Genomic DNA, 23449 nt, shown 5'->3' with positions numbered 1-23449 from the left:
CTTGGAGTTCCTTTCCAGCCTAAATGATTCCATGATCCCAAGAAAACGAACCCCAAATTCCCCTCCATGTGCCCCAGAGCATTCCAAACGAGTCCCGTGCCTCAGCACTGAGTCATGAACACCACAGGAGCTCTCAAGGGAGAGGCAAGCAGAACTCCCACCTTCCAGGCAGTCAACAGCCAAGCTGTGCCAGCCCAGCCTGGGGGAAAACAGGGCTCAGGTGTCCAGATGGAAAAGCTCCAAGCTCCCTTACATGTGCCTTGGACAAAGCAGGAAGGCTGTCATTAGTTTTTGGTGGTTTCTCACCACCACACTTCCACCTGAGGCAGGAGGAACACACTGGGAGGTGATCTCAGGCAGGGGATGCTCTCCCTGCTCCAGCTGACTGCCCAGGGATGAGGTTCCTCTTGGATGTGTCACAGAAGAGCTGCAGGGATTGGGATGAGCCCCCTGCAAGCGCAGCTGCAGGCACGAGAAGCCACGTGGCTGCAGGAGCTGCTGTCTCAGTGGAGCCATGGGAGCAGAAACCCTCTCTGGAAGCACCTTAACAGACAGCCCTGTCTGCTGGACACTCCTGGAATGGTGCAAGAGCAGCCAGGAGATCCATGGCACATCCAGAGCCACTCTTGGAATGGTGCAAGAGGAGCCAGGAGTTCCATGGCACAGCCAGAGCCACTCCTGGAGTGATGCCACAGGAGCCAGGAGATCCATGGCACATCCAGAGCCACTCCTGGAATGGTGCCACAGGATCCAGGAGATCCATGGCACAGCCAGAGCCACTCCTGGAATGGTGCCACAGGATCCAGGAGATCCATGGCACAGCCAGAGCCACTTCTGGAATGGTACAAGAGCAGCCAGGAGATCCATGGCACATCCAGAGCCACTCCTGGAATGGTGGAACAGGAGCCAGGAGATCCATGGCACAGCCAGAGCCACTCCTGGAGTGGTGCCACAGGAGCCATAGGATCCATGGCACATCCAGAGCCACTCCTGGAATGGTGGAACAGGAGCCAGGAGATCCATGGCACAGCCAGAGCCACACCAGTGGCTGAGCTGGGGCAGTGTCCAACATTACAAATTCCTGAGTTCACACCTTGTCCCCTTCCAAAGCCTTCTCCTGCAGGAAGCAGGTGGTGGTGGCTCTCTCTGGAGAGCAAACACGGGGTCAGAGTCCCCAGCTCTGGGCTCTCAGGGCTTTCCATGGATGCTGAGCTCTCCTGGTGACAGTCACCAGAAGAGGACATGACTCATCAAGCAGAGTAACCTCATTAACAAAGAGAAGACATTTTCCTGGAGACTGCTTAAAGCACTTGTTTGCACTTGTTTGAGCAAACACTAAGGAGAAAAGCTCCTGTCAGACCCCAGCCCTTGGAAGGGCTGAGCACTCCAGCCACTGGGATTCTGGGCTGTTTCAGAGGGACCACAGCCAGTGCTCCACTCAATAACCACAAATGCAGCAATTCCTTCAGCTCTGATGTGACAGGGGAGGAGAAATCCCAGCTGTGCCACTTCCCCCCACGGCCCTGCCACAGCCAGAGGGGCTCAGGCAGTGCCTGAGGTGTCCCAGGTGTGTTTTGGGGTGTGTTTAGCTGAGTGTCCCAGTGCAGCACCTTCCCAGGGCTGACACAGGGATACCCCAGAGCCCAAACTGCTGCTTGCTGCAGTGAGAATTTCACTCTGAGAAAAGTGATGGTTTCACTTTGAAAGGTGATTTTTCCCCCCTTCATCTCTTCTGGAGAATCCAAGCAAGAGGGACTACAGGTATTGGGAACAGCTCTTTATTCTGTTCTCTGCCTGGCTGATTCCCTGCTGCCCCTAAGGAAGAAGGGAATGCTGGAGCCCTCTCCAGCTCTTTTCCCAGTGCTCCCACAAGGAACACACCTTTGCTGCTCCCAGCAGGATGCTTTGTGCCACAGCTTCTCCCTCCCTGGGCCAGCTCCAGCTTTCCAAGCACAGCACTGCAGGACATGTGGGATAAAAGGCACGTTGGGAGCTCACAGCTCAGGCAGAAGAGAACAAAACCCCCTCTCCCCAAGACTCCAGTTTATTTTTACACTCCCAAGGCTCAGTGGTATTTCTTGAGCATGTTCTCATTTGCTGAACCTCTACAAAATCCTGGCAGGCTGGAAATGATTTCAAATCACGTATCCAAGACAACAAGGATAATTCTTCCCCGGCATGTTAAACGTAGAGCTGTCCCTTAGATGTGAATTCAGTAGAAAAATCCACTCAGATCTTTTGGAAAAGGAGATTTCAGGACTCATCACCTTTTTCCTTTGGGTCACCTTGTCTTTACAAGGAAAGGCTGGCCCAGCAGCAGAAGTATTTCATCCCAGTGGGGCACACACCTGCCTGTTGGTATTGCTGCCCAGAATAGCTCCCAGTGCTGACAGAGCTCATCTATGTGAAATTAGCCCTTGGAAAACATCCCTGCTTGGAAATTCAGGCAAGATGGTCCCTTGATACAGGTCTGAGGAGCAAAAAGTGAAAGCCTTTTCCTGTCGCAGCCTCCACACTGCTCAGTCCAGCATTAAAATGCACATTTGTGACCCTGCACCACCTAAAAACCATGGAAATCCATCTCCCTGGCTGCCCTCCTGTCCCACTTCTCTCCTCAGCTGTTCCTGGGGCTTGGAACTACCATTCAAAAAAGAAAAATAAACCAGTATTCAGCCTTGCTTGGAGAAGCTGTGGCTGCCCCTGGATCCCTGGCAGTGCCCAAGGCCAGGCTGGACAGGGCTTGGAGCAGCCTGGGACAGTGTAAAGTGTCCCTGCCCATAGCGAGGGGTGGCACTGGATGATCTTTAAGGTCCCTTCAACCCAAATCATTCCATGATTTTAGGACCAGCTGCTCAACACCCAAGCTATCAGAAATCACAAGTCCAAAATTATGTACTACAGACTACACCAAGCAAAAATACAAATATAAATAAATATATTTGCATGCAAATACAAAGTAGGTCAGGAGTCTCATTACCAGCAACAAATAGTGTGATAAAAATCACAAACAATCATAAAATATCCTGAGAGGAAAGGGGCCCACAAGGATCAGAGCCCAGCTCCTGGTCCTGCACAGGACAACCCCAAAAACATCCAGGCTACCATGACACAGGTGTCACACCCCTGAAGAGGCAAGTTTGGAAAAGAAAAAGCAGAGGGGAGTGATTCAGTCCCCACGTGGGACAGGGACCCAGCCATCCCTTTGCTCCCAAGGCTCCTGCAGCACCTCCTGCTCCAGGCTGGAAGGCACAGAGCAGGAATGGGTGAAGCCTTCCAAGCCAAGCCCAAAGCCCCCAGGCACAGACAAGAGGTCTGTCCTTTCCAGCTGGGAACAGCAGGATCGCTGCTGCAACGTGCTCCTGTGGTAAGGAATGCAAGAGGGAACCAAGGCATGGAGAATTTAACTAGAGGAAAATAACCCAAATCAGAGAAACAGCCTTCATCAAGCCCAAGAACAGAGAGAAAATGGAGATTTTTGTCCTTGGCTCTGCCTTTTACTGGCCAAACAGCACCAAATGTGAGCATCCCACTGTTCTGCTGTGCCTCTCAGGCAGGATCCTGGCTGGTACATCTCAAAGCCAAGCTCAGGTTTTAGAACCTCAGAAACTCCAGCAGGAAGACAAATCCAAGAGCAGCAGAAAGGAGCTCCCTTTCCACCCAGAGCACCATGCTCTGCTCTTTCATCAACACCAATTTTAACTTAAACAGCACCAAATGCTTGGTGCAGCTTCTCTGGGCCCATCACCCAGATTTGTGTTCACATGTTCAGCATCCCCGAGCCCTGTCACAGCACACTACCCTGTCCCAGGCACAGCCTCCATGCCCAAATCCCACTCCACGTGCAGCCAACACTTATGGGAACAAACAGAGCTCATACTTGCCTCAAACGTGACGAAATCATCAAACTCATCGGGGCAGGCCGGGGCTTCCTCCTCGGGGGTATATCCCATATCATACAGCTGGCTGTCAGGGTCTGCAGGGGGGAAAAAACACACAGCTGCAATCACCCAGAGGGAAATCCGCACTCTCACGCCCAGGGTGGGTTTGGGAGGTGTGACAGCGGTGGGACAGGAGCTTCTGTGTGCACGGACCGGCGGCTCCAGCCCTCAGGAAGGGCCTGTGCTCCCAGGCATGCCACCTGCACAAGGCTGAGGGCAATGGCTGCACTTCTCCCTGCCTCAGATCCTACACGGCCCTTGCTGCTCCAATGGGGCCGGCTCCTGGCTTCATCCCTACCCCTCTATTCCTTTCCCTATCTCCGTTCCCTGCATCCTCTCATTCCTCTCCCAGAAGGCTTTAATCCCGCTGTGGGCAGGGAATGCCTGGGATGTGTGTGTGTGACAGCCAAGTGCCATGGGAACGGCGGGGAAGGCAGGCGGCAGCTCCGCGGTGCGGCGCCTGCTCCTCCCGCGGCCGCCCGCAGCAGGAGCGACCGCAAAAAACAGGAGATTTCAGCGAGAGAGCCTCCACATGAATCCTGCTCCTCCCGTGGCCACACGCAGCAGGAGCCTCCACACAAACACAGGAGCTTTGCAGAGAGAGAGACTCCACACAAAACCAGGAGCTTTGCAGAGAGAGAGCCTCCACACAAACACGGGAGATTTCAGAGAGAGAGCCTGCACATGAATTCTGCTCCTCCCGTGGCCACACGCAGCAGGAGCCTCCACACAAAACCAGGAGCTTTGCAGCGAGACAGCCTCCCCATGAATTCCTCCTCCCAGCCCACAGGCCCGTCTGCAGCATTGCTCCCGGCCAGGAGCTTTGCAGCCTCCACATGAATTCCTGTGAAGAGAGCCTCCACATGAATTCAGCTCCTCCCGTGGCCACATGCATCAGGAGCACAAAACCAGGAGCTTTGCAGTGAGAGAGCCTCCACATGAATTCTGCTCCTCCCGTGGCCACATGCATCAGGAGCCTCCACACAAACAGGAGCTTTGCAGCGAGAGAGCCTCCACACAAAAATAGGAACTTTGCACCAAGAGAGCCTCCACATGAATTCTGCTCCTCCCATGGCCACACACATCAGGAGCATCCCCACAAAAACAGGAGCTTTGCAGCGAGAGAGCCTCCACATGAATTCTGCTCCTCCCATGGCCACACACATCAGGAGCATCCCCACAAAAACAGGAGCTTTGCAGAAAGAGAGCCTCCACATGAATTCTGAGCCTTCACACGAATTCTGCTCCTCCTGTGGCCACATGCATCAGGAGCATCCACACAAACACCAGGAGCTTTCAGAGAGAACCTCCACATGAATTCTGCTCCTCCCATGGCCACATGCATCAGGAGCCTCCACACAAAACCAGGAGCTTTGCAGCGAGAGAGCCTCCACACAAACACAGTAGTTTTGCAGCGAGAGAACCCCCACACCAATTCTGCTCCTCCTGTGGCCACACAAAACCAGGAGCTTTGCAGCCTCCCCATGAATTCCTCTCCCAGCCCACAGCCCCCTCCACAGCGCTGCTCCCGGCCCTCGCAGCGAGGAAAGGAGCGAGAATTCCCCGTGCTCCCTCAGGCAGCAGCTAATGGCCGATCCGGCACACGGCCTAGATCCCGGGCGGGAGGCACCGGATCGGGAGCAGTGCTGCAGTCCCAAAATAAACAGCCCACACGCCTCGGAGCTGCCATGGCTGCCGAGGAAGCGGGCCCAGAGAGGAGGAGGAGGCACCTGGCCATGCTCCCAGGCAATGCACAAGGATTTGGGAAGGAACAGTGGTCATCTTTCTGTGCCCTTCAGAGCCCCCTCCCCAGCCCCTCAAAGGGACACACAGGTTGCCCCGATGGGACAGTGCCAGCCTCCTCCAGAGGCACAGGCAGACCTTCCACTCTGGGCCACTCTCCAGGTGTCAAGAAAGGCCATTTTTCATTAAGGAGTCACACTGTGGTCATTTCATACATCTGGTAAAAGGTTAAGGGATATGGGGTTGGTCAAGGCACTGGGGGTGCTCAGCCTGGAGAGGAGAAGGATCCAGGGACACCTTCCAGGGCCCAAAGGGCTCCAGGAGAGCTGGAGAGGGACCTGGGACAAGAGGCTGGTGTGACAGGACACGGAATGGCTCCCACTGCCAGAGGGCAGGGATGGATGGGATATTGGGAATTAGGAATTGTTCCCTGGCAGGGTGGGCAGGCCCTGGCACAGGGTGCCCAGAGCAGCTGTGGCTGCCCCTGGATCCCTGGCAGTGCCCAAGACCAGGCTGGGCAGGGCTTGGAGCAGCCTGGGACAGTGGAAGGTGTTCCTGCCCATGGAATGAGATTTATTTTAGTCTCTTCCAACTCAAAGCATTCTGAGAATCTCTGATTAGGGCACAGGCCTGCAGCAATACCTCCCACCTAAACACCATCTCAGCTGACCATTAAATGCACACTCAGGTGGGCACCTAGGAGATACTGGAGCCACCAGGAGATACTAGAGCCACCAACCTGAGGGGCTCCCTGGGGTGGAGAAGCTGAACATGTGGCACCAAGAAATGATCTCTCCCCTCACCAGGGCCTGACTCCCAGGTTGTGAATCCACTCCAGAATGACCCAAACTGCTTTTCCAGTGCCAGACCCCACAATGTGCCCCACAGGGTCAGGGCTGCAGCGGGGGAAAGGTGCTCTTGGTCACTCCAATATCCCACTGCTGTCCCACCGTGGCAGCAGCAGTGGTGCTGCTCTGGGCTCTCTTCCAGCAAACTCAGAGCAGGGCCCTGGATACAGCTGGAAATGCTGATGCTGACTGCACCCTGCTCAGGGCAGGACCATTCCTGCTCTGACTATTGTGGTAGCACAGCAGGATCTTGGACTTGATGACCATGGAGGTCTTCTCCAACCTTAATGTTTCTATAATCTGAAGATGACATTGTCCCTCTCCCCAGATGTCCCTCTGCCCACCCATGAGCCTGAGCCTACAATCTGGAGGAGTTTTCCCATTAATCATCCCTGGTGCTATCCTGGGATTGGAGCCTGGTGGCTGACAGCAGGGAGGGGATGGGGACAGTGACCTGCTCACCTTGTGGGTGCCACCAAGAGAAGCCTTTGCCCACATCTGAGGGCAAAACCAAAACCAAACAGTGCTCCTGGAAGGCAACTTGTGTCACACCACCCAGAGGGGACAGGCAGCCACCTCTCCTGCCCACCACAGGCAGGGGTCAGCCCCAGGCCATCTCCAGAGATCCTGCTGCACCCCACAGCAGCCCCTGGAACCACATCCCAAAGGCACAGGCTGCTCCCTTCTCCTTTTTCCCTCATCATTTCTCTTCCTCCCCCTCCAAGTAGACACACAAACACTTCCTACTCTTCTACAGACACATATAAAGATATTTATTCTCCTCGTTTCTTCCAGAGGGGCTTGAAAAGGGAGGATGTGCAGGCAAGTGAAAGCTTCCTTTTGGAATCAGGGGTATGAAGCGTGGGCAGAGCACAGGCACAGGCAGCTCCTGCCATCCATCACCTGCCTCCTGCCCAGCTCCTGCCCAAACCAGGAGCTCTGGAGCCTTCCCAGCCCTTCAGGGAATGAACATGCTGGGCATGAACAGGATCCTTGTTGCTCCATCTGTGTGCAGAGAGCCCAGCCCAAAGAGGGGCTCTCTGTGTACCATGGGTTTATTTTCACAGCAAATTCCAGTGTAAAAATCCACGAAAGGCCATCTGAGAGGTCACCTGCACCCTGGTGGTGGCATGGCCAGCACAAGCCATGCTTAGGAGTCAGCATTCCATGTTTCCACCTCCCCATGAGTCACAGAGAGCAAAGACAAACAGCACCACAAACAAAGGTTGATTTTCTGCTGGATTCATTCCCTCCCCCTCCAAAAAAAGCCATATGGTGCTTTGTGTATAGGGAGAGTTGCCATGGAGAGCCTGCAAGTCTGCCAGCACAACAGCCTGCATTAGGCTCACAAATTCCTGCCCAAAAGAGCCAAAAAACCCCAGGAGCCAAAAACATCAGAGACCTTTGGTGTGGAGTGGCACTCCCCATGTGGAGAGCACTGTCCCCAGGTGCAGAGGGGGCCACGTGGTGACAGCTGGAGGGGTTTGCTCCCCCACACCAGGAACAGAGCCAGGGGTGGCCGTGGGCCACCAGCAGCAGCACTGAACAGCCCCAATCTGTGGCACAGGCTGAGCCCAGACCCTCACATTCCCTCTGCTCTCCACTCTGGACATCAAAGTCAAGTCCCAGCTGACCCCTGCTCTGCTTCACATGCCCTTCTCCCTGCCCTCACACACAAAGCAGCCTTTCCTTGCTTACACCCAGCCCTGATTTCTCTTTATCCTTCCTGATGTGGTCACAACACTTGGGGTCACCTCTGCCCTACCCATCTTGTGCCCAGGGCTGGGGGATGGCATCAGGGACTGCCTTTTGTCCTCTGAGTGTCCATGACCACCTTCTCCTGCACTTCCAGCTCTATCCATCACTCCCACTGCCAGGCCAGTCACATCCATAAACATCCAAAAACCTGAAGGGTAAAATCAGGCTCTGAGAGACCTTCCAGGCAGTTTTACTGCCAAACCACCACAGAATCATGGAATCACTCAGGCTGGAAAAGCCCTCTCAGGTCATCAAGTCCAACTGCTCTCCCAGCACTGCCACATCCACATGGCTTTTAAATCTCTCCAGGGATGGTGAATCCACCACTGCCCTGGCAGCTGTGCCAGTGCCTGACCACCCCTTCCATGAAGGAATATTCCCAATATCCAACCTAATCCTCCCCTGGCACAGCTTGGGGCTGTTTCCTCTTGTCCTGTCACTGGAAGCCACCATTGAAAAGCCACGTGGAGGTGACACTTGGGGACATAGGGCAGTGGTGGCCTTGGCAGTGCTGGGGGAATGGTTGGTCTCAGTGATCTCAGAGGGCTTTCCCAACCTGAATCACTCCATGGGCTCTCCATGGGCGTGGGTGAGACCTCTTCTCATGTCTTGTTGAGCTTCAGAGCTCTCAGGTGTGCCAGAATCACCTGGGCTCTCCCAGGAACCCTCAGGAATAGCAGTTCTGGGATAAAGCTCCTGAAATAGATTCTAAAACCTGCTTCCAGAAGGCAGGATGGCAGTGGAAAGGCACCTTGAGTGAAGGGCTGTGGGTACAGCATGGGTCACACAGAGCCAGTTTTATCAGCTCCATATAGAAGTGACCTAGAAAAGGAGCCTTTCAGGAGCATTTAAGTCATCTACCAACACACTGAACACACTGCTGCAAGCCACAGAGCCTCCAGCCCCGAGGGATCCCCACAGGATGGATTTTGTGAGCTCACAGACCTGCACTGATCAGTGTGGGAATAAGGCCTGGAACCTGCCTGAATGGCACAGAACAAAACAGACACCAAAAAGGAACAGGATGAAGTTCTGGTTGGCTTAAGGGAGAACAAATTATATAAATCCAGCTCCCTTACTGGGAATGCTGCTGGAAAACAAGAGACACACAGCCAAGGATTTGAGATTGCAGGAATTCAGGAGGATCCTGCACAGGGCAAGCCACTATCCAGCATTTCCAGAGGCAGCTCGGGGTCTCGTGCTCCAGCAGCCATGTGGAGTGATCCCTGTGGGATAAAGCCAGCACCAATCCCACCCACCCACCTTTGCCTTCCCAGAGTGGCCCAGGAGCACATTTATAACCTGATGCTCCCAGCAAAGAGCAGCTTTCTGCCCCATACTTTCCTGCAGCTCAGCTTCCCCCAGAGATGGGCCAAGGAACAGCAGCCCTTACTGCAAACTATCATTTCCCAAAAATGCCCCAGGGGAGGGAGCAAAGGCAGCCCAGGCTCCCAAGGAAGCAGGGGCACTATGAAGTTGCTTACACAAGCCTGGCTAAAGCTCTTCAGCAGCCCCTCATGTCCTGAGCATCATTTATTGTATTTGTGGGGTGCCCCATGGCAGGAAGGAATGATGCATCTGACTCCATGTTCTCAGAAGGCTAATTTATTATATTATGATACTATATTATATTAAAGAATACTATACTAAAGAATACAGAAAGGATACTTACAGAATGCTAAAAAGATTATAATGAAAACTTGTGACTCTTTCCAGAGTCTTCACACAGCTTGGCCCTGATTGGCCAAAGAGTGAAAACAACTCACACCAGAATCCAATAAAACAATCACCTGTGGTAAAAAATCTCCAAACACATTCCACATGAGCAAAGCACAGGAAAAACAAACGATATAATAATTTGTTTTCCTTTTTCTCTGAGGCTTCTCAGCTTCCCAGGAGAAAAATCCTGGGCGAAGGAATTTTACAGAAAATGTGAATGTGACACAGGAAGCACAAATCCAGCTGCCCTCCCTTCATCCCAGAGGCCTGATGAGCATCTGCTCTAGAGACAGAGCAGGAGGCCACCCTTGGCATCTGGAATCTGTGCTGAGTTGTTTTAATACCTGGAATTTGTGCTGAGTTCAGTTTAACACCTGGAATCTGTGCTGAGTTTAACACTTAGAATTGGGTGCTGAGTTTAAGATCTGGAATTTGTGCTGAGTTGTGTTTAACACCTGGAATTTGGTGCTGAGTTTGACACTTGGAATTTGTGCTGAGTTTAACAGCTGGAATTGGGTGCTGAGTTTAACACCAGGAATCTGTGTTGAGTTAAAACACAGAGCTTCATTTTTAATTCCCAGCCATCTGAGTGGCCTTTTCAGAGTGTCCAGTCACAAAGCCCAGCTCAGATTCCCGCAGCCTTGTGCAGGAACAAAGTCTCACTGCTGGAGGTGTGGAAAAGGAGGTGCTGCCTAGGCCAGCAGTGGCTTAGAGCCACTTTCTGATGGAGAGACTGAGCCTCCAAAATAGCACTTGCTGCTGGTGAAGAGACCTGCTCCACTCCTTCTACTACCAAACCTCCACACTTCTGCAAACTAAACTGGATTTTTAGACAGAGATCACAGAATCATGAAGGCTGGAAAAGCTCCACAGTTTGAGAACACTGAAGCAGAAACTCCTTGAGATGCTCACAGAAGACAATCTTATCTTTACCTTTTATATTTATCTTTATATATTTTATTTTATATTTTAATAGTAATTATATATATATACAATATATATAATTATTATACATATTTATATATAATAAATATCTTTTATATTTTATATAGTCTTTTATATATTTTATTTTTATATAAGAGTGTCCCACAAACAAAATAAAATTAAAAAGAGAAGCCTGACTCAGGAACTCAAATGGACCCAAGGTGGTGACACCCCAAATAAGACAGGCACAAACCAGGCAGTTCCACAGGCTGGGACTGACTGGACACTCCCATTCCATCCTGAAGGCTTCAGCATTCTAGCTCAAAGCTCCCACATGGAGAAATGAGGATAAGAATTAAACCCAGTTCAATCCTCCCCAGCTCAGAGCTTCCAACCCCAGGCCCAGGAAATGCTCACAATGTTCTTACCTCCAAGCATGGCTGAATTTCATTTTCAGACAAATGCCTGAGTGGTTTAGACCACAAGGATCAAAGGAATCACTTTCAATACCTACAGCACTTCCATCAACGTGCAGGCATTAGTATTTGTCAGTCAGGTCTCACTTGCCATTTCTGCCCTCCACTAGCCACACCAAACACTGAACACAATTAATGGCAAACCTCTCCAAAGCTGTCACTGAGCCCTGGGGAGGGGTTTGGATCAGAACCACCCAGGTGCCTCTGGAAAAGATGAGATGGACAGGAGAGCTGTGAGCCTGGGCAGGCACTACAGACACCCCCTGCTCCAGCCTAGGCTCCAACCTCAACAACAGAGCTGCAAAATCACCAATGAAAATTATTTATGAAGTTATTTATAAAGCCTCTGATCTCAGACTTGCCCTCTGTGTCCTGATAAGAACCCGTTCACGTGGGTCCTTTTTCAGGCTTATTTTGCCCAGAAAAGGTACCTGGACTGTCAGTGACTCTTTGTTTTTATTGTCTCATATTGTCCTAAATCCTAATTGTCCAAATTTTTATTACTCTGATTATATTACTACTTTTATAACCATTTTATTACTAATAAACTTTTAATATTTTAAAACCAATGATTGGTGTTTTTCACATCAGGGGTGCCAGGTCACCCAGTGCAGTCCCAGCCCCCAGGCTGTGACAGAGCCAGGCAGGGAGGAGCAGAAGTGCTGGGTGAGTAATTATCCCTTTGTTAATAACTCTGGATGGACTGGATTCCTCAGGAGAAACAGCTGAGAGCTCTGCAGGGCTGCTTTCCTAACTCTAAGGTGGGCCAGGGATCTCCTGAGCCCTGTCCAGGTGCTCCTGCTCAGGAGAAGGACACATTCCCCACCTTCCAGGGCTGATCCAAGCACTGACGATCCCTCCAGAGCCACAAGGATCAAAGGGAACACTTTCAATACCTACAGCACTTCTATCAACGTGCAGGCATTAGTATTTGTCAGTCAGGTCTCACCTGGTGCTCCTGCTCAGGAGAAGGACACATTCCCCACCTTCCTGGGCTGATCCAAGCACTGACAACCCCTCACTCTGGCCTAACATCCAAACCTGAGACAGCAGAACAGGCAGGACAGAAACCACCTCTCACACCCACGTGGAGCCACCAGCCCAGCCCAGCCCAGCCCTGCCCAGCCCATCCCAGCTCCCAAATGCATTCCCAGCTCCAGATGTGGAGGAAAACAGCACAGCCCAGAAAGGGAATCCTGCACTGGAGAAACACAGGCAGGAGATGGAAGAGGAGAAATGTGATTTAACAGAACCTGCCTCTCTTTTCTCTTTAGTCATCATCTCCAGAGTAGAGCATGCTAATGTTATAGATACATATTATTATACTGGCTTTTTGCAAATATTTAAATGGATTTTATATGTGTAATGTTAAAGTAACTTTGTTATAAAGATATAGTTTGTATTTCTGTCATTAATTAAGCTTAGTGAAATAGCTGATAGAAGTGTGCTTGTGTTAAAATGCCTGTTTGGGTGGGATAACACCCAATGAACACAGGATGAGGACACCTGTACAGATCTGCCAACCATCAGCACTCACTGTCTGAATACAGTGTGCACCAAGTCCCAAAAACTGGAGCTGATAAAAAACGAGTAAAACCACAGCCAATGAATACCCATGCTCTAAAAAGGTGGATCCAAGGAGGAGATGTGCTAAACAGCTCTTGGAACGTGTAAACTAGTTTGGGGAAAAGTTTACTATGCATAAGGGTCTATGAATATGCAAAGAGCTGATGTAATTAAAATGTATTTTAATTAAAAGGGATATTCCCAAAGATAACAGGGTGCTCTTGGCTGAATGCCATAATAACCTCTGCTACATAGTCGTGGTCTCCTATTGTCCTTCATTAAACTTTTTACATTTTCACAGGAAAGTGTCGTGTTTTTCACACTAAGAACTGCTCCAAAGCTCCAATAAAGCACTGCTCCCTATTTTCATCATCCTGGGAAAGCAGGTAGTCCCTGCAGTGGCTTTTATCCTCCTTTCCCAGTAAAATTTGCTTTTTTTTTTGGGCATCAGATTTGTCTTTATCAGGTTGGGTTGTGGTCTGTGGGTCAAAAAGCCACCACAGGTTTCCTTCACTTCAGGACACATGGAAGTCTCTCCAGTCTAGAATTAGCTTTGATTTCCAGGAGATCTGGCTGCACAGGAATGCTCTTCCCTCCCAAGGAATGCTGAACCAACAGTGATTCTTTGGGGATTTGATCCCAGCTTTAACCCCAGCTTAGAACCAGAACTCCCCTGGACTCAGGGTGTATTTCAGACCTGTTACACTCCACAATAGTGACCTGACACAGCCAGATTTCTCAGGCATATGCTCCAAAGCAGGAATTCATGAAAGGGAAGAGATTCCTAAAGAGGGAATTCTCAGAGGGGCAGAGATTCTTAAGTTGGAAGATGTGGCTGGGGGTGTGTATTCTGTTTAATCTGTCAGAGCTGGGGCAATTCTCTGCTGTCCATGGGCAGTTTTTTCTTTATCTCTCCCACAGCCAACCCTCCCTCCAGGAGATCTCTGCTGTCCATGGCCACTGAGTGTCCCTGCAGGGCTGATCCCATTCCAGCATCCCATGGGGAGATGCTGTGCCCAGGGGAGGAGCCAAGTATTCCTACCTGGATCCAATCTGAGCCTGGCACAGCACAGCAGCCTTTGCCCCCTGCATTGCCAGAGGAGCAGCTTTCTGCTGCCCTGCATGGCCAGAGGGAGCCCAGGCCCATCTGCAGCAGCCCTGGAGCTGCAGAGGAAAACTCCCCCCTTGTGCAGGATCCCTGCTGCAGCAGAGCCACAGCTGGCACTGCAGGAGGGCTGAGCCCCCATGGATGGGGCTGGGACACCCCCTGGCACACAGGGGACAGGGCATGGTCTCACTCTGTCAGCATTGTTTTGTATTATTACATCTTTATTTTATTTTTATTTCCTTCCCTAATAAAGAACTGATATTCCTATTCCCATATCTTTCCCTGAGAGTCTATTTCAAAATTACAATAATTTAGAGGGAGGAGATTTACCTTTTCCACTTCAAGGGAGGCTCCTGCCTTCCTCAGCAGACACCTGGCTTTTCAAACCAAGACCTTCCCATGCCAATCTCCCATTCCTGGCCCCCAGACCCTTCACAGCATTTTCCAGCAGCGTGTTTGAGCCATTCCTTGCTGCTCTCATCCCAGAACTGCCTACAGACACAGCTCTCCAACACTTGTGCTCCTCTCCCAAAAGTAGGTCAATGCAGTATGTCATGTGCCAGGCTGCTTTGGGGAAGCACAGCTCCCTCTGAGCCATGGAGCACCCAGCAGCCTCCCCCTGTCACCCTTCACCCAGCTGCCACACTGATGAATTCACTACAAACAAGTGTTTATGGAAATCAAAAGAGAAATGCAAGTGCAGAAACTGCTCTGCTGAGCCAGAAGTGCCCCCCCACCAACACCCGAGTCCTTGCCCTGCTCTATTGTTATAAGATCAAATCCATTAATGGCTGGATTCAATCCTTCTGAAGGAGTTTTCCAACTTAAATGATTTTATGTCTATATTACAGCAGAAATAGTGATTTAAAAGAGCTTGGGAACAGTGTGATTGTGGTTCCTCTCCCAGCCATTGCTCCAGCTTCCAGGGGAAACAGAAAATGCCCCCTGCTCATCCAAGCCTCCCTGCTCCCCCTGCCATGGGGAGGAGGGCTGCAGCCAGGATCTGCTGATCCTGGGGGCTGCACAGCTGGAGAGAAAGTTCTTCACATACACAGGAGCATTTGGGTGCTCCTAGGAGCAGAAAAGGGATTTTTCTTCTCCAGGGACACTGGGGCTGGAGGAAAGGAGCACCCAGCTCTGTGTCCCTGCCCTGGGGCTGTAGCTGTGTCCTGCCCTGGAACAGCCTCCAGCTGGGTTGGGTCCATCCCTGCTTGGTTCTCTTGTGTTTGCATCTCCACAGAGCATCGGTCTCTGTGCCCTGGGCACACTCAGCCTTCCTGCCAGGAGAGGGATGGAGACAGACCCAGGTCCTTGTGACCACAGAGCACCCCAAAGCAGCTCAGCTCCATCCCAAACGCTCCTAATTCCCCATTCCCTGCGAGCACACAGACTTAACAGAACCCCAGAATTACTGAGTCTGGAAAGACCTCTGAGATCATCAGGTCCAATCTGTGCCCAGCTTGTCACCAGCTCAGAGTACCGAGTGCCACATCCAGGCTTTCCCTGGACACCTCTAGGGATGGGGATTACAGCCCCTGCCAAGGCCTGGCCATCCTTTCCATGAGGAATTTCCTCCTGATGTCCAGCCTGACCCTCCCCTGGCACAGCCTGAGGCCGTTCCCTCTCCTCCTGTCCCTGTTCAGGGAGCACAGCCTGACCCCCACTCGTGTCCACCCTCCTGTCAGGAGCTGTGCAGAGCCAGAAGATCCCCCTGAGCCTCCTTTTCCCTGGGCTAAAGAACCCCAGTGAAGCCCTCACACATTTTTATGGGCAGGCCCAGTGGTTTCCAATATAACCCTCTAAGCACCACTATTTCAAGGGAAAAAAATCCAAATTAATTTCAAGAAAGCCTTGGCTGCTCCTGTCCCTGGCAGAAGGGGGCACAGACAAGCACATGGACCCCAAACCTGACCAGCACAATCCTGGTGCTACAATCCTCCTCCTGCACCACAGAGATGAGCACAATCCCCAGCTCCCAAGAACAGCACAGGGATTATATTTTTTTCAAGTATCCATATAAATTTTAAAGAGCCATTTAAATCTCCACTCCTTTCAGGGACAGAATTAACACTCATCTTCCTAAAGTCCTTATCCCCACCAGCAGTATGTATAGCACATCCATATGGATCTGCCAGAGCACAGCAAGATGCAAAGGCAAAAATAAAACAGCAGAAGACATAATGAGAGCAATTTGGGTTTTATTCTCGCTCATGAATCAATCTTGATTTCCCATTCACAGCACCCCCCGTTCCCTGCACGCCAGCTGTACACAAAGAGGCATCTGTCCTACCTTCAGCCATCCAAGGAGCTGTGTCCCTGTGGATGCTGCTTCAGCCAGGGTTAGGAGCAGCAGGAGCAGCAGGGAGGTCTCCACTGCAGCAGTGCTGCACGAATCCAGGGATCAGCAGATCCCAGGGGAACGTAGGAAGTGCTCAGAGCGGTGCCAGCTACTCCCTGAGTTGAGTCAAACGGGCACACGGGCTCTGCTTCCATCTGCTGAGCCCTGGGCAAGGCTTTCCTCCCCACAAGCAAAAGCTGCAATATCCACCTGGGCCTGGCCACCCCCTGTTGCAAACCCACTGCACCTGCAGCAGCCAGGAGGGGCAGAGGGTGCTGAGGATGCCCACAGACAGAAATAACTGCAGGATGGGGAGTGGAGAGGAATGCAAGCTTGGGCTTCTGCAATTATCCCTGGGCAAGGAAAGCTTTCCTTTTGCGTAGCAAAACCCATCTGCAATGCAGATCCTACAGAGGGGGGGAAAACCTGCACAGAAAGCAAACAGGGGTTACCTTACTGGGTATGCCACACCCTGGAATGCCCCCAGGAGCCAGCAGGATCCAGGTCACCAGGGCAGCCAGCCTGTGCCACCACGTGCTGCCTGCAGTGCCTCTGAGTGGCTTCTGGGCACGCTGGGCTCTGAGGTGACATCTGAGCACTGTCACAGCCAGGGCACAGCCAGGGCAGTGCCAGCAGGGAATGTGGCACACAGCCTGCACGTGGGACAGCTCTGTGGATCTGGGCTTGGGAGCTGATGTGCAGCTCCCTCCTGGCTCTAAGCCCTTAAGGTGTTGTGGGAACAATAGTAAAGGTGAGAAGCTCAGGGCTTCTAATTAAATCAGGGGGATTTTCTTTCAGTTTCATCTGTGTGTTATTTGAAAAATGCCTAAAAATTGATGGATTGGGTTCTGTCTCTTCTTACCTTTGCTGTTTTTCCCACAAGGTACAACACTCACATCCTTCATTCAGAGAAGGGCTGCATGTGGCCTTTCCTCTCAGAAAATTCCCAGCTGACACTCAGCTGCCAGGAGCTCACCAACCTTTCTGGACAGGGCTGCAGAAACCCTGGGAATGCTCTCTGAGATCCTCCCAGGGATCTTCCCAAGGTTTGGGGAGCAGGGAACACCCCCCGAGATACTCCCAGGGATGCTCCAGGATCAGAGAACAGAAACCCTGGGAACACCCCATAGATCCTCCCAGGGATGCTCCAGGATCAGAGAGCAGAAATTCTGGAAATGCCCTCTGAGATCCTCCCAGGAATGCTCCAAGATCACAGAGCAGAAACTCTGGAAATGTCCCCTGAGATCCTCCCAGGGATGCTCCAGGATAGGAGAGCAGAAACCCTGGAAATGCCCTCTGAGATCCTCCCAGGGATACTCCAAGATTGGAGAGCAGAAATTCTGGAAATGCCCTCTGAGATCCTTCCAGGGATGCTCCAGGATAGGAGAGCAGAAATTCTGGGAACACCTCTGAGATCCTCCCATGGATGCTCCCAAGATTGGAGAGAAGAAACCTTGGAAATGTCCCCTGAGATCCTCCCATGGATACTCCAAGATTGGAGAGCAGAAATTCTGGAAATGCCCTCTGAGATCCTCCCAGGATCACAGGATCACAGAGCAGAAACCCTGGGAACACCCCCTGAGATCTTCCCAGGGATGCTCCTGGGATGGGGACTGGAGAGCAAAAACCCTGGAAACGCCCCTGAGATCCTCCCAAGGTTTGGGAAGCAGAAACCCTGGGAACACCCCATAGATCCTCCCAGGGATGCTGCAGGATCAGAGAGCAGAAACTCTGGGAATGTCCCCTGAGATCCTCCCAGGGATGCTCCAGGATAGGAGAGCAGAAACCCTGGGAATGCCCTCTGAGATCCTCCCATGGATGCTCCCAAGATTGGAGAGAAGAAACCTTGAAAATGTCCCCTGAGATTCCTCCCAGGGATGCTCCAGGATAGGAGAGCAGCAATTCTGGAAATGCCCCTGAGATCCTCCCAGGGATGCTCCAAGATCACAGAGCAGAAACCTTGGAAATGTCCCCTGAGGTCCTCCCAGGGATGCTCTTGGGATGAGGATTGGAGAGCTGCAGCCCCACAAAGGCTCTGCAGTTCCAGTTGGGAACAGTGTGGTGCTCCCACTCAGGCAGAGCCACAGCTTGACCCCCAGCCCTGGATTTGCTCCTCAGCATCCTGCCCTGCCTGCTCCAGCTTCCCAGCTCCAGGCTTTTCCCTCCAGCCAGGAAGTGCCTCTGGGGAGCTGAAGGTGCTCCTCCTGCTCCTCTTACTCAGCCCCTCGAGTGTCTTTCCCTTGGCACAGTGGATTTGTAACCCAGCTCCTCCAAGGCTGGCACTGCCAGGCGTCTCCCAGGTCTCCCTCCTTGCAAACAGGAACTCTCTTAGAGTTTCCAGGTTTGGGTGTTGGCTCTTGAGCTGGATTTTCCATCTCCCCAAATCCAACAGGCTTTTAGTTGAAGCATTTAAAAAATAAACAATAATAAAAAAAGAGCTGTGACTATTTCCATCCTGGGGCCCTCCCTGAGCTCCTGGACACATCCATCCCTCCGTGGATGCACTGTCTGTTCTCAGTGCACAGGGGCCCCTTTGTTCAGGGATCAGAAGCCAAGGCAGAGGGGCTGGGTGAGGCTGGCAGCTCCACGAGTGCCCCTTTCCCTGCCTGGCACAGGGGTCCCCAAAGTGCCACCTCCAGCAGTGCCCTGTGTGCACCTCCCACAGCCCCTTCCCTGCAAGCCAGATGTTCCAGATGTTTTAGCTCCTAGGATGTGTGTGCATGACACAAGTTGCTCCTCACCCTTGTGAGCTGCAGTGTGAGCACAGAGATTTTCAGAGAGGCCCCTGCAGAACACCAGGTGTCTGAAGCTTTGAGGGTTTCGATACCTGGACTGGGGAAGGGCTCTGTGGGTGAGCACAGGCCTGGCTGTGAGCCAGCTGAGCCTGATGCTGTTTGCCACCAAAACTCCTTCTCCAGCTGCTCCTGCAGCCAGGACCCAGAGGAGCAGAGCTGCTCCTTGCTCCAGGCACCTCAGTTTGTGATTCCAGCCCCTGGAACCTCACTGCCCATCCCAGGGCAGCTCCTCAGTTTGTGATTCCAGCCCCCTGGAATGTCACTGCTCCATCCCAGGGCAGCTCCTTGCTCCAGACATCTCAGTTTGTGATTCCAGCCCCCTGGAACCTCACTGTCCCATCCCAGGGCAGCTCCTCAGCTTGTGATTCCAGCCCTCTGGAACCTCAATGTCCCATCCCAGAGCTGCTCTTTGCTCCAGACACCTCAGTTTGTGATTCCAGCCCCTGGAACCTCACTGCCCATCCCAGGGCAGCTCCTCAGTTTGTGATTCCAGCCCCTGGAACCTCACTGCCCATCCCAGGGCTACTCCTCAGTTTGTGATTCCAGCCCCCTGGAATGTCACTGCTCCATCCCAGGGCTGCTCCTTGCTCCAGGCACCTCAATTTGTGATTCCAGCCCCCTGGAACCTCACTGCTCCATCCCAGGGCTGCTCCTCAGTTTGTGATTCCAGCCCTCTGGAATGTCATTGTCCCATCCCAGAGCTGCTCCTTGCTCCAGGTACCTCAATTTGTGATTCCAGCCCCCTGGAACCTCACTGCCCATCCCAGGGCAGCTCCTCAGTTTGTGATTCCAGCCCCCTGGAATGTCACTGCCCCATCCTAGGGCTGCCCTTTGCTCCAGACATCTCAGTTTGTGATTCCAGCCCCTGGAACCTCACTGCCCATCCCAGAGCTGCTCCTCAGTTTGTGATTCCAGCCCCTGGGGGCTCACTGTCCCATCCCAGGGCAGCTCCTCAGTTTGTGATTCCAGCCCCTGGAACCTCAATGTCCCATCCCAGAGCTGCTCCTTGCTCCAGACACCTTAGTTTGTGATTCCAGCCCCCTGGAACCTCACTGCCCATCCCAGAGCTGCTCCTCAGTTTGTGATTCCAGCCCCTGGGAGCTCACTGCCCCATCCTAGGGCTGCCCTTTGCTCCAGGCACCTCAATTTGTGATTCCAGCCCCCTGGAACCTCACTGCCCATCCCAGGGCAGCTCCTCAGTTTGTGATTCCAGCCCCCTGGAACCTCACTGCCCATGCCAGGGCAGCTCCTCAGTTTGTGATTCCAGTCCCCTGGAATGTCACTGTCCCATCCCAGGGCTGCCCCTTGCTCCAGGCACCTCAATTTGTGATTCCAGCCCTCTGGAACCTCACTGCCCATCCCAGGGCAGCTCCTCAATTTGTGATTCCAGCCCCCTGGAACGTCACAGTCCCATCCCAGGGCTGCTCCTTGCTCCAGGTACCTCAATTTGTGATTCCAGCCCTCTGGAACCTCAATGTCCCATCCCAGGGCTGCTCCTCAGTTTGTGATTCCAGCCCTGTGGAATGTCACTGCTCCATCCCAGAGCTGCTCCTTGCTCCAGGTACCTCAATTTGTGATTCCAGCCCCCTGGGAGCTCACTGCCCCATCCCAGGGCAGCTCCTTGCCCACAAACAGGCTCCTTCCAGCCAGGCTGAGCTTTCCAAGGGGCTGGGATGTGACCCCTGGCTCCTGTTTCTCCCTGAGGAGATCCTCCAGGAGCTGCAGCTCCTCACTGAGGATGCAGGGACTCACTCTGGCCCCTTCTGTTTCTTTTCCCTTGCATCTCACTGATGGTTGTGGGAAATATTTTTTGCCATTCAAGAAAAAGAGGGAAATGTGGGAAATTAATTTGTGGAGAATTCTCAAAGCCTGACAGAAAGCTCACACATCTGTATACAAACCTTGAAATAAAAAATACTATCCTAGAAATGCCATAGAATAAGACAGACATTATTAAGAGAGAAATAGAATTAGAAACAAGTTTCAAAAAATAACCTTACAAATAAAACTAGATACTTTAGAGAAACAGAACTATAAAAGATACATTGTAGTAGGCCATTTTAAATTATTAGCTTTAAGACATTTACAGTGTAGTGTACCAAGCCAAAGCCAGATCAAGAAATGCTTATAATGTATTATAATTAAGAAATAATTTTCTTCTGCTTATAATAGAACAGATTGGAAAAGCAGGCAAGCCACTCCCTGAGTAGCAGGGAAGGACAAGGGGATTCGGTCACACTAAGCCTTCTCCTGACACAGAGATGGGGCATCTTAAAAAAATTTAAAATGCTGAGAGGCATTTAAAAAAATTTTATTCTGTTAAAAAAATTTAAAAAATTAAAAATTACAAGTTTAAAAATTTTAATTTTTTAAATTTTTTTTAAATTTCAAATGTTGAGAGGCATTTATAAAACTTTTATTCCATTTTTAGTCTCATGTGAAGGCTGAGACAACACAGATGTTATAATTCACACCATCACAATCAGAAGCCAACTATTTCCTGATTACAATACACTACAAATGTTTCCTGGCCTATTCTTTCATCTTTTGTGTAAGGCTGTCTAAGTCCTTAAAATGCAACCAAAACCAGCAGAGTTACCTATGGAATCCTTGCAGGAAACAGCAGCTCCCAGCACAGAAATACCTTGCAACCAACTTCTTCCTCTTTATTCAGAAAGATTTGAAAAAATAACAGAGAATTTCTGTAGCTGACCAAAAACTGTGTCTGTTCTCCTTGAAGGGAACATTAATAATCAGCAGGGAAGGACAAGGGGACCCAGCAGGAACAGAGACCATGGGGAGCTGAGCCTGATCCAGCAGCTCCTGTGTCCCCACAGGGCTGAGAACAGAGCTCAGCACATCCCAGAGCAGGGAGAGCCTCTGGATTTACTGGTATTTGGGTGATTTACCCAAATTTACTGGGAAATTTACTGGGAAATTACTCTGGAAGCACTCCCTGGCCATCCACGCTGCAGGCATAACAAAACCCCTACATCCATGAGAACCTACAAAACCTACATCCATGAGAACCTACAAAATCTACATCCATGAGAACCTACAAAAATCTATATCCATAAAAACCTACAAAAAACTACACCCATGAGAACCTACAAAAACCTATATCCATGAGAACCTACAAAATCTACACTCAAGAGAACCTACAAAAAACTACATCCATAAAAACCTACAAAAAACTACATCCATGAGAACCTACAAAAATCCACATCCAGGAGAACCTACAAAAACTACATCCATAAAAACCTACAAAAAACTACATCCATGAGAACCTACAAAAAACTACATCCATGAGAACCTACAAAATCTACACCCATGAGAACTTACAAAAAAACTACATCCATGAGAACCTATAAAAACTACATCCATGAGAACCTACAAAAATCTATATCCATAAAAACCTACAAAAAACTACATCCATGAGAACTTACAAAATCTACATCCATGAGAACCTACAAAAATCTATATCCATAAAAACCTACAAAAAACTACATCCATGAGAACCTACAAAAACCTACACCCATGAAAACCTACAAAATCTACACCCATGAGAACCTACAAAAACTACATCCATGAAAACCTACAAAAACCTATATTCATGAGAACCTACATCCATGAAAACCTATAAAAACTACATCCATGAAAACCTACAAAAATCTATATCCATGAGAACCTACAAAATCTACATCCATGAGAACCTACAAAATCTACACTCAAGAGAACCTACAAAATCTATATCCATGAGAACCTACAAAAACTACATCCATGAGAACCTACAAAAATCTATATCCATAAAAACCTACAAAAAACTACATCCATGAGAACCTACATCCATGAGAACCTACAAAAACCTATATTCATGAGAACCTACATCCATGAGAACCTATAAAAACTACATCCATGAGAACCTAAAAAAAACTACATAAATGAGAACCTACAAAACCTACATCCATGAGAACCTACAAAAAACTACATCCATAAAAACCTACAAAATCTACACCCATGAGAACCTACAAAAATCCACATCCAGGAGAACCAGGCTTTCCCATCCAGCCCTCACTGTGGGAGGGCAGGAGGCAGCCAGGAGTGCCTAAAACCTCTCCTTAAAGCCCCAAATCCCAATTCCTCTGCTCTGTCCCCTCTCAGTCAGCATCACCTGGCCAGGCAGACACAGAGCTGGCCCTGGGGCTTTGTGTGAGGGCTGGGGGGCAGTGGGACAGG

At 50.9% G+C, this 23449-nt stretch overlaps 1 protein-coding gene across 8 annotated transcripts in view; it reads right to left on the bottom strand.

Moving 5' to 3' along the window:
• RAB11FIP3 (RAB11 family interacting protein 3) overlaps positions 1–23449 on the bottom strand; it is a 93052-nt gene that overhangs the window by 44330 nt on the left and 25273 nt on the right. For 4 of the 8 annotated variants that reach the window (XM_005496646.4, XM_074553124.1, XM_074553129.1 and 1 more), the window contains exon 3: positions 3882–3973. In XM_005496646.4, coding sequence (XP_005496703.2) covers positions 3882–3973 — 92 coding nt within the window. Of the gene's footprint in view, positions 1–3881; positions 3974–4091; positions 4387–16370; positions 16394–23449 lie in introns of those variants that run through there. The other 4 variants (XM_074553126.1, XM_074553125.1, XM_074553127.1 and 1 more) reach the window with 4 other exon arrangements.

Source organism: Zonotrichia albicollis, chromosome 16, assembly GCF_047830755.1.
Source record: "Zonotrichia albicollis isolate bZonAlb1 chromosome 16, bZonAlb1.hap1, whole genome shotgun sequence".
Taxonomy (NCBI): domain Eukaryota; kingdom Metazoa; phylum Chordata; class Aves; order Passeriformes; family Passerellidae; genus Zonotrichia; species Zonotrichia albicollis.
Note: the sequence above shows the minus strand (reverse complement) of the source record. Positions and strands in the feature narration are given on the sequence as shown.